This window comes from Porites lutea, chromosome 5 (genome assembly GCF_958299795.1).
Source record: "Porites lutea chromosome 5, jaPorLute2.1, whole genome shotgun sequence".
Lineage (NCBI taxonomy): Eukaryota > Metazoa > Cnidaria > Anthozoa > Scleractinia > Poritidae > Porites > Porites lutea.
Genome location: NC_133205.1, coordinates 45,596,141 through 45,606,996, shown reverse-complemented (window position 1 = coordinate 45,606,996; position 10,856 = coordinate 45,596,141). Strand labels below are relative to the sequence as shown.

The 10,856-nt window shown below is 39.4% G+C and overlaps 1 protein-coding gene across 1 annotated transcript; it reads left to right on the top strand.

Moving 5' to 3' along the window:
* Positions 1-528: 528 nt before the first annotated feature.
* LOC140938448 (LIM/homeobox protein Lhx4-like) lies at positions 529-9,994 on the top strand. The gene is made up of 6 exons (XM_073387923.1): positions 529-537; positions 678-753; positions 5,027-5,198; positions 6,432-6,643; positions 8,711-8,718; positions 9,009-9,994. Exons 1-6 carry the CDS (start codon positions 529-531, stop codon positions 9,486-9,488), a joined length of 957 nt encoding a protein of 318 aa, XP_073244024.1. The 3' UTR covers positions 9,489-9,994.
* The last annotated feature ends 862 nt before the right edge of the window (positions 9,995-10,856 follow it).

The window sequence follows — 10,856 nt, the reverse complement described above, 5'->3', positions numbered from 1 at the left end:
AAAAGTATTATGGAATATAGTAATTGTTTGGACTTCTAATATAAGATTTTCCAGTCCTAACAGATGCATGTGAATTTTTAAACACTTCCACATGTACCAGTTTCAGCCTTTCTTGATAGAAAGAAGGCGAAGCCCAACTTAAGCAAGGGATTTGTATCAGTCTATTCAGTAGCTGGTTGTGTGCTAATCTTTCCTGTTTCGTTTCATTATACCTCCTACAGATGTGGAGTGTTAAGAAATGTTACCTTTTTTAATTGTAGAACATCAATTTATGAAAAACAGTAATAGGAGTCTGCAATACAAAATAGCCATGGCTTACACGAGCAGAGCTTTACTGTATAAAATGTCTGTAAAACTTAAAAAAACATTGAACAGCGACACTATCCGCCTGCTCCACGTGCCACGTCACCTGTGTCACTTGTTATTTTTTTTGTGGTGTAAAGAGTCAGCCTCCTCCTCAGGCGCTTCATTTTTCGCATGGCAGAGGCGAGCGCGAAACGAGTGACTGGTGATGAACCGCAAGGGACCATGGGAAGGGTACAGACGACTCTCCTTCCCGCTCCCTTTGCGCGCACATTTTCACCAAAAGAGAGACGTCTGGGTACGAGGCAGGTATAGAGTCGTGTTCTTTGTAGGATTTATTGTTGTTAGAAATTAAATGTCCTGCGACCTCCCAGTTCCGCGCACCCTCAGTTGCACTCACTAAGCGTAGGTCACTCAAAACATTGCCAACCTTCCTTTTGATAACAGTTCAGCTAACAGTTCACTTTAAATAAGAGTTATCAGCATCACTGTTATAAGAAAACATTTAATTGACCATATATAACTAATTTTTGTTTTATATCTTTTACGCTGATAGCATTGTGTGGTCCACGAACGATGATAAACCCGTTTTATTTCCGACTTAGCGCCAGCTTGAAAATGTTACATTATTTCGCGGCAGGCTGTTATCGACGCATCAAAGCTTTAAAAAAACTTTTACAGCGTCGGTGAAGATTTTCTTTTCTAGAAAGTCAAAGCAAGAACAGGGTTTGGTTGAGAATAAAGAATTGCTCGCTGGAAAAATTAAGCAAGAGAGAATTAGGGGAGGGAACGAATCCCTGTACCCCATTATAATCATTTGAAATCGCTTACTGGTAAAGCATGTCACGTTTCCTTACAATGTGCCCAGTTGGTGACGTGCACAAAAGATAGAGGATCGGTCCGAGAACTGGCCTCTGTGGTACACCATGATGCAGAGCATAAAAAGATGAACTTTCACCACGTACACCAGACACATACTGTCGACGATCCCTGAGATAGGATTGAAACAACAATGAACCACTGCCTTTAATACCAACTTAACTACTTACTAAGGCCGGGAGTCATCCCGAGCCGTCCTAATAAAATCTTTCCACACGACCTGATTGAGCATTGTATCTCTTATCTTTTTGGTATTGTCCAATCCAGTAGCCTTGATGGTGTCAATGTGGTTGGTTCTATTTGGGTGACCGTGTTGGGGTTCCCAAAGCAGCACTTTTGAAGCAGTCTCTTCATTGTGACTAGCAATGACCACCTAATCTTAATCGTCTTGCACCAAGAGAGGATAAGGGGGACAGAGAAGGCATCCCCCATACACACCCCATTCCACAGGTAATTCGTCTCGAGGTAACTTTATCCCGATTCTAAAAATAACTCGAGACGAATCACCTATGGAATAGGGTGTGTATGGGGGATGCCTTCTCTGTACCTTTATCCTCTCTTGTCTTGCACGGATTGTTTCACTAACTTTTGGGAAGCTCTCGTTCATATGGTGTTGCCAGTGCACATTAAGGGCCGTTCGCAGCATTCTGGTGTAGTATCCATTGACACTTTCCACCAGCTTCTTGGTCACGTCCACGTTTCACTTCCATAGAGTACGACAGACTCTACAGTTGCTCTAAACAGTCTGATCTTTGTTGCTCTTGGCAGCTTTGAGGTCCACTCTTTTCTCATTTTGTTGCAAGCTGTCCAAGCTGAAACCTGTCTAGCCTTTCTGTCTCCTTGTAGCACGTCTGTGGGGATTTTGAAGAATTCAGTTTCCCCCGATCGGTTTCACCAAAGCAGAATTCAAGACGATGTAAAAAAATTCTATGGTTGAATAGATCAAAGGCAGCAGAGAGATCAAATATTACCAAGTCAACAGATCTGTTGTTATCAATGGCTCTCAAAATATCTTCATAGTAAGAATAAAAAAATAATTCAAACATAATTCAAAGGTAATAGCGCGCGCAAATATCTATATGAATATAATCAAATGCGCGATAAAAATAGTTAACTTTGGAGAATTAATAAAAATGATTAACATTAGAGAATACATTTATTACAAAGGCTCGTAAGTAAGGTTGTAGGTAGTATATGTATGCATTAATAACATAAAAGTAAAGTATGTATTTAAGATCCTGTAGAAATAAACAGAAGATTAGACACTGGTGTAAAGTTTCCTGAAATTTTTCAGAGTCCAGATTACTTTTCTTAAGCAAATGTCCAATTTGAGCGCTTTTGAGACATTGAGGTATGGAGCCTGTAGTCAGAGAAAGATTTACAATTTCAGTGATAACTCAGACAGACAAGGGATAATTAACATCAAGGCTTGTTCATCGTGGAAAATGCACTTAGTTTATTCAGCTAGTTTACAGGCACTCCACTCAAATACTTAGAAACAAATAATTAAATACAACATAACAGGATTAAAAACCCCAACTGGCAGAACACAACCAGTTGGTTATTTAAAAGTGTGGCCGAGGATTTGAACTCGGGACAAACGAAAATAAATCCAGCAATTCGCCAGAGATGGACTCGAACCCGAGACCGCCGGATTGCGAGTCTGACGCGCTGACCACTCGGCCATTCTGGCGAGTAACAGGTGGTACAGAGGAGCGAAACATTGAGCGCTTACCATTTGTATGGAAAACCCGGAAATTTCGGGGAGAATTCAAATGGAACGGTTCATCCCGCTGGAAATTTTCCGGAAAAATAGTAATACCTTTCGAGGTATTATTCCCGTTGTTACCGAAACGACCGAAATTTTCTGTACCATTTGTCTGGATTACTAGTGCCAGGCTTTAAGTCGAGAGAGAGCGAAAAGTTTATGGGTATTTTGTAAATGGTACAACTCAATCCCGTTCCTGTTTTCGGTGCCAAAAAAAATACCAGTACCATTTGACGGAAATTTTTCACCGAAATTTCCGTACAAATGGTAAGCGCTGATAGAAACGAAAACCAGGAAAACCAAAAAAAGGAAAACTTTACGGAACAAATTCACGTTCACTTCCGTCCATCATAGTCTCCTCACGAGACTTCCAACAGCAACGACAACCGACCGGCAAGCCCGCCCTCGCTGAGCCCTCGCTGAGGATAAGGTTACATTCGCTCGACAGCTGTTTTAGCCTGCGAGCAAGCTCTCCGAGGCGCCTTGGCGTCGGGGCGAAAAAGGTAGCTCTCCATCCTTTTTCACCCCACCAACAGAGCGCCCAGGAGAACTTGCTCGCCAAGCTACTGGGTAAAACATAGCAATAACAGCAAAAATACAAAACGACGGATGACAACAGCTATTTGAAAAATATCTGCTGGACTAAAAATCCCCTTCAATCCTGAATTTGCCCAGGAACAGTCCATAAAGACGGCGACTTAACATCGACAAGGCGAGCATGTTTTAGTTTGTTTTTAAAGATAAAACAATTTTGAATGGATAATAATCTACTTTCGTATTATCTGAAGACAAATCTTGGAGGGTGTTATCTACCTCCTCGACCTCCATGCATAATTTTTCAGATCATACGAAGGCCGAATTCAATAATTACTAATTTTACTGTTGCTTGTCATTTATGGACGCAAATCTCCATATGTCTCGCAGATATTAGTAGGAAAGCTTAGAATATATCAGGGTTCTCTAAAAGTTACCTTAACCAATCAGATTAAAGGCTTTAAGTACCTTCGAAAAAAAGTTATATTGTCAAGAGTGATCTATCCCTAATGGAAATTAACTTATTGCTTCACATCTTGACCATTTTATCTCCAGAAAAAACTTTTACAATAAACATGACAACGGCCCCTTCAATTTTTGGTCACATGATGTCAGGCACTGACGTCACTAGGCCGTGTGAATTGCAGTTGCAATGCACTGTTCTTATTGACATTAATTACTCTGAAATTCCGATTCCTCTTTCTTCTTCGTTAAATTATCATTCATTTCGTATAAGAACACAATTATACCACACGATCTACGGGGAAACTGAAAGTCTTTCTACCCGATGGCAGAAAGCAGAGCAAGTAGGTGTTGCCTAATTCACGGTTGTTTATTCGGATATTAAGTAATTCTCTCGGCTATCCAGTTGCTGTGAGAAAAGCAAGTTGGTGTATAGATTCTTAAGTCAAATTTTGTTGTTTTGAGAAATATCCCACGTTGCTCCTGTTTTTCTACCCTTGCTAGGGATGCTTTTTTTTCAGTGCAAGCAGTGACAATTCAAATTTGCTTGTTTTTGTCGAGATCTTCCTAACTCACTTCGGGTTTGAAAAAGAAAAAAAAAAACATGAACAAAACAAACACCAGCCAGGTATGCCTTCTTTCTAAGATGCTGTCCAAAGCAGAACTGAATAGTGCTTTTGCTTCTATCGTGGAGTCTTTTTCCTTTTCTGAGCTGTTTTTAAATCTGAAATTAAGTAAAAAGGAGACTAAGTACATTCATTTTTTTTTTTCATTTCTCTTACTAGCTGCCATTGTCGCCTACTACGCCTGCAAAGTTCTTCACACTGTTTTTTCTTTTCGAATGATTGAATGTCCATGTCTTTGTATAACTTCTTTCTAATTTATGAGCAAGAGGGAGAATCTTCATTTCTAAATATTTTTAAATAAATATTGTAAAGAACCGACTTCTCTTCGTTATGTTTGTCCGCCGGGCTGACGGGAGTACTGTTAGTCAGTCCTATTCCAAATCCAAATCTAGTGAAGTTCAATCAAACTGTACGTCTCAATCTTTCTCCACAGTTGCAGAAAACCAGTCATACTCAAAGTGTGGAGGATGTAATGAAGAAATCCGTGATAAATATCTACTTCAAGCACTGGACAAACTCTGGCATGTCTACTGCTTGCGATGCAGCGACTGCAGGGAGACACTCAGTGATGACGGCAAGTGTTACGTTCGCGACGGAAACATTCTTTGCGACTTTGATTTTTTTCGGTAGGCATTCATTACACTTTCCTTTTAGCTCTAATGGCAGAACGAAATTCCAGTTAGGTTGGAAATTAGCCATTTCTTCGTTAAATAACTTATAACTGTTCCTTTAATATGAAAATCTTTCACAAATTGGCAAAAAAGGCGAATATGAAGTATATTTCTTGTTGAACATTTCAATGATTTTTGAAGTCAGTTTAATGAGCTAGATAATATATTAATCTGGCATAATAAAGTTATAGCGGGGTCCATCTAAAATCGAGTTCAACAAAAACAATGGTAAAATACATTTCAATTTCTTCAATCTGTTGCTCAGTTGCCGGATGCGTCGCAGTTAAATTCAGTTGTCAGTTCAAGTTTCTTTAATGGTTATCCGGCGATACCACCTACAGAACTGTTAGATTCTAGTGCTGACTTGTACCGAACTGTTATATTTTAGTACTAATTTGTACTTCATGATGAATTTTAAAATCATTCACAGTTACAGCAAACTAAAGAGGAAATATCTTTTATAGAATTTTAACATTTTATCCGGCTCCAAGTCTATTTTCTTTATCATTTTATGTCGCATTCAGTGATAGCAACATAATCAACTATACCGGCGGATGGTTATTTTCTTACTATGATTATCAGTTGCTGCAGTTACACATACGAAACTGAATGATTGATTCAGTATTTAAACGTAGAGTAAAACGAACGTTATCAAGAACTAAGCCGAGGGGAAGACTAAATAAGACTAAATCTGCAGAGTAGCAGTTAGCTGAGCAGTATGCAGCATAAAACTGAACGCCATCACCTGCTGCAACAAGCACAGCTGCTTTGTGTTAATTCTCCAAACTTTAAGTTAGAAGGTTATTTATTAGGATATTTTCAGTTCCCCTTGTACTGAACAACGATGTATTTACGATTTGTTTTCATAACGTCACCAGCATTTCCAGCAGTAAATTGATCTTCGGATTTAGACTTTTTTCTGCTGCAGTGGAAATAGTTTCCTTGGATTTCTTTTGATTTGTAATTAAGACCTCAAACGGCAGCAAATGTAATGGATCGATTGTGAAAGTAAGGCAAGATCAGTTTGTCAGTTCTATTTTATTAAACCAAGCCGATTAATCCACGTTTCCGCTTTCCAAGTTGTATCCTAGCTTATACTGTTTGTCACCATTGAGGACACCTGTAAGTCAGTTTCGCCAGCGTTTGTCAACTATCAGTTACAATTATTTGTTCTTTTTTTTTTTTCAGGCGTTACGGTAAACCCTGTACCATTTGCAATGAAGGTATTTCTCCTAAACAAAGCGTAAGAAAGGTTTTGGACAAAGTTTACCATATAAGTTGCTTCTCTTGCGTGTCATGCAAACAGCAGTTATCGACAGGGGATCTGTTCTATTTGCTGGACGATGGAGGAATTATCTGCAAACCAGACTATGACGGAGAACAACTCACCAAATATTCTGGTAACTCGCTCCAGTAGCAAACCATATTTATTATTAAGAAAAAGTCCCGGAACCTTTTCCGGACTGCATTAGGCTGTACTATGTCCGTTGAATATTTTTGCCGAGTTGTTTTGACCAGGATAGAAATACAGTAAACCGTAAGTTAGCGAAACAAGTTAGGGCTAGTTTGTGGGCCAAAGGCCTCACTCTTATTATAAAGATTTTGATGCTAAAAAGGCTCTAGGTAAACAAAGTTATCGTAAAATTTAAAAAGCCCTGCCTAAGCAGAGTGATCGGCGCTCATAAAAAGTAGTCCGGCTGGTGGAAAAGAGTGTTATGAATTGATAATTAATCAAAGCACTTGAAATAATTATATAATTTGATCAAACAAGCATTTAATACAATTTGCTCTTCGTTTTTAACAGCGTTTTAATGTTTTAAATGTAAGGTTATCATTTCACTAAGGTATTTTTAAGAACAAAAGTAAGATCTAGTGAGAAACAATTTAGAAAATTACTAAAATTGGTCACACTTTATCGTTGGTTATTGTCCCCATTCGTTTGGCCTTTTCAAAGTTTTTTTGACCAATTAAACGGAATAAAGTATACACAAAAAAAACAGGAAATTATTTCCTGGTTTTTCATTTTTTGCCGTCTGCCAGTTGCGGAAATTAGACATAACAACAGACAATTTTTCCGTAACAGGACTTGCGGACAACGGCTCTAGGAATATTGTACAGATCAGCTCATTAAATTTTGAAAACTGGTCATTCAATAGATTTTTAAGTGTTAAATGTAAACAAAAAACAACAAAAGAAGCCAAAAACAATTAAAACACATGCACCTGGAAAATATACTACGTACCAATCAGTTTCTTTTCTGCTACTGAGATTAGAAATCAACAACAAATTAAATATGTCAGTTTGTTTTCCCGAAACAGAAATTTCGAACACACCGGAGCAAGGTGCATTTGGCATGCAGTTAAACTTCATGCTCTCCGGCGCCCTGTTCGGCTTTCCGCTGACCTTTATCTGTTGATATGGCTCGATAGTTAATCTGAGCCACATCACTGATGCCACCATACTTGATGCCACCATACTTGAGTGAGTGAGTAACTCTGCAAAAAGTTTAGCAAAAATTGAGCGAAACTCGCGAGACCTTGGTTGTTATTGGAGCCTCGAGGAAAAGTGCCTTGCTTGAAGTGTTTCCCCACTACGTCACTGTGACCCATAGAGCTCACGCATTGAACTTTAACGATACCCCGGTCCGCATTCCGCTCGGGTTATGCAGCTGCCTTTTATGCAGCAGACTTTCTTAGAATTTTTAGGGTACATTGAAAAAAAAATCTGAGTCAGTCAGTCAGTCCAGTACGGTCCACTACGGCACGGCGATCCATTAGTTTGCCTTCAGCCCTTTCCGATTTGCCTGTCGGCACACGACTGCTGGTTCAACCCTCTACCTTGTATATTCAGTTTATAGTCCGGACAGACAGAAGAATCATTATGACATCCTATCATTCCCCAAGGGGCATGGTAGGAAACCATTGTTTGAAATTATTTTCACAAATAATCTAATTAAACTTTGGAACTGCTGGCCCGAATTTGATTCTGTTTAAGTTTTCGCTGTGGCTATATATAGCCACAGCGTTAAATTTCAGTCCCATTTCTTTTTTACCTGTCTTTATTTGATCTTCACTTAGTAAGACAACCTTTAGCAAGAGAAGGCTAAAACTATTGGTGAAGCACCAGTTTTAAACTGACTGACTGATTTGATGGACAAATATCATCAGGATTCAGATTTTAGTTTGATCGAGTCTGTTTGTCAGTCAGATTATAAATTGTCAGTCAGATTGTCGGAGTTCTTTTAGACTGGCAGCACCTACAGCAAACACCCGCTAACCTATATGTTTTGAGGTCTGGCAAAAAAAGGCTCTTTTATTTTGAAGTATTTATTGGTAATTAAGGCTAAGTAGTTTCTTAATTAGGTTCTTTATTTCTGTGAAGGAGACATAGATGTTGACTATTAGAAAAATTAAGGTCCATGAGGACAATTACAATCTGCAATTTTTTAAAGCTTTTTTTCGTTGTAGGAATTACGGTAGTACTTCTATTTGTAAATACAGTTTGGTGCAGTATTGTGATATCAATTGGCAATCTCGAAGTCAAACCTCTTGGCTGAAATGTTTATCTTAATTTACCTGTAATCCACATAAAAGACCCTGTTTGCTTTTGCTAAACAGGTTCTTATATTTTTGGGTACTAAAGTGCCAAATTTCTGACCACAGATTCTTATTCTACAGACCGTACTTATTGGCGAGTGCTGTTTACCGTTGGTAGCTTTTCCTGTACTTGTTTCGCGTTTGTTCGTTAATCGTCCTGTTTCGTCAGCCATTCTTCAAAGCTGCTATTATTATATTATATTTTGCAGGCGAATCAAACCCTTCATCCCCAAACGCAGAGTCCCCCAAATCTCCGGTCAGAGACAAGAGCAAGCGAGTACGTACTTTCATCACAGCCCAGCAACTGAGTGTACTAAAATCTGTGTATCACTCTTCTCCACGGCCTGACTTTGCCGAAAGGCTCAGGATCTCCAAGGAGACTGGACTGGACATGCGCGTGGTACAAGTTTGGTTCCAAAATCATAGAGCGAAAGAGAGAAGACAAAGCGAGAAGGGGAAAGACCCATGGATAAACATATTGACCAAGACAGCATCAGCTGCAGCCAGAAGGCGGTCACGTTCGCTAGAACTGACAGGTACGCCTTGCTCTCCTCTACACGAGGCCGTTCATTTTTCAGATCTAATGTGTTCTGAAGATGATCGCGGACCAAGCAAATCAGGTAAAGAAGATAAAAAAGATGATTATTAACTTAAGAATTTATTGTTTAATTAAGGAATACAGATTTGTGATTAGTTTGTTACGTGATGTATTCACTTGCAATATCAAAATATTCAATATTATGGACAAACACTTAACTGAAACAGTGTTCTTTTCGTTACAGCAAACTCCATTTTAAATGTTTCTCAACAACTCGAAGATTTCAATCAGCCAGCTGCTATAGTAGCCAATCACAGGCCAGCTTCCTTTACATCTTCAACTTTACATAATGTGGTAATTCCGCCTCTGTCTCCCGCAGTGCATGATGTACTTTCCAGCCCCGGATTCGTATTCACTGCTGCTCACAGACCTTCCAACTTTCCTCCAGTGCAAGAACTTCTGGAGATATGCGAAGAGGAGCTGCGAACGCTGACCAACCAGGAGACTGGTGTCTACCCCAATCAACAGAGCCCCACATACAGCTACTACGCAGACTCGGAGAGTGATCGATCTAACATCAATACACCCGCTGAAGAGCGATATTTTGTGTTTCCAGATGTTCCAGGCACACCTGATAAGAGGAGATACTCCTCCCACCCCTCCCACCCAACGGTTTTTCCTTTTGATCCTGAGACAATTAATGGCGCCACATAAGGCGCGCCATTTGCATAAGTTGGTTGATCACGGCAGAGTTTCATTAGGTTTGACTGACCATAAAATTAACTTTCATCTTCACTTGCTAGTTTAGTAAAAAGCTTTGCAGCGAAACTTGGAGACATTTCCTATCTGGACAATAATTTAGATCTGATCCTTATGAATAATTTCCTCCAATGGAACTCCCATACAACGAACTGATCCCGGTCAGATAACGAACGACATTCATTATGAGTTAAAAGTACGGACTAAGATCAACTTACCCTCCGTTATACTGAACAATGATACAGATTGCAGTCCTTTGCACGTCTGCCTGGGTTCTATTGGACTATCTACTGAACGTTGGCTGAGCTGCCTCTGATCTTTAATAGCAGCGTGTGGCATCACGGACGATAAAAATTCCTTACTTAATAACTTAATAGCCCTAGTGGGAAATAAAACAAACTTGACGAGGCCACACACACCAAGCCCAATTTTTATTTTGCAGAACAGTTATATAAGGTCTGCTAATATGCGATTTTGCACTAATCGCATACTTTCCGATAAATAGACCAAATCATGCCGTCAGCACTATGTATTCAGACTAGTCACTGGGTGGGCTGAAAACACAATAGGTGGCTTAAAACAAAAAAACCTGATCCCGCTCGATCACCTCCGCAAGCCGCTTTATTCGTATTATAATTTTAATCGGACATTTCTAGGAAATGTTTTGACTTTTTTCAGGTTTTCATCTCGTTATCAGCCAATTGACCGTGCGTGCGAGCT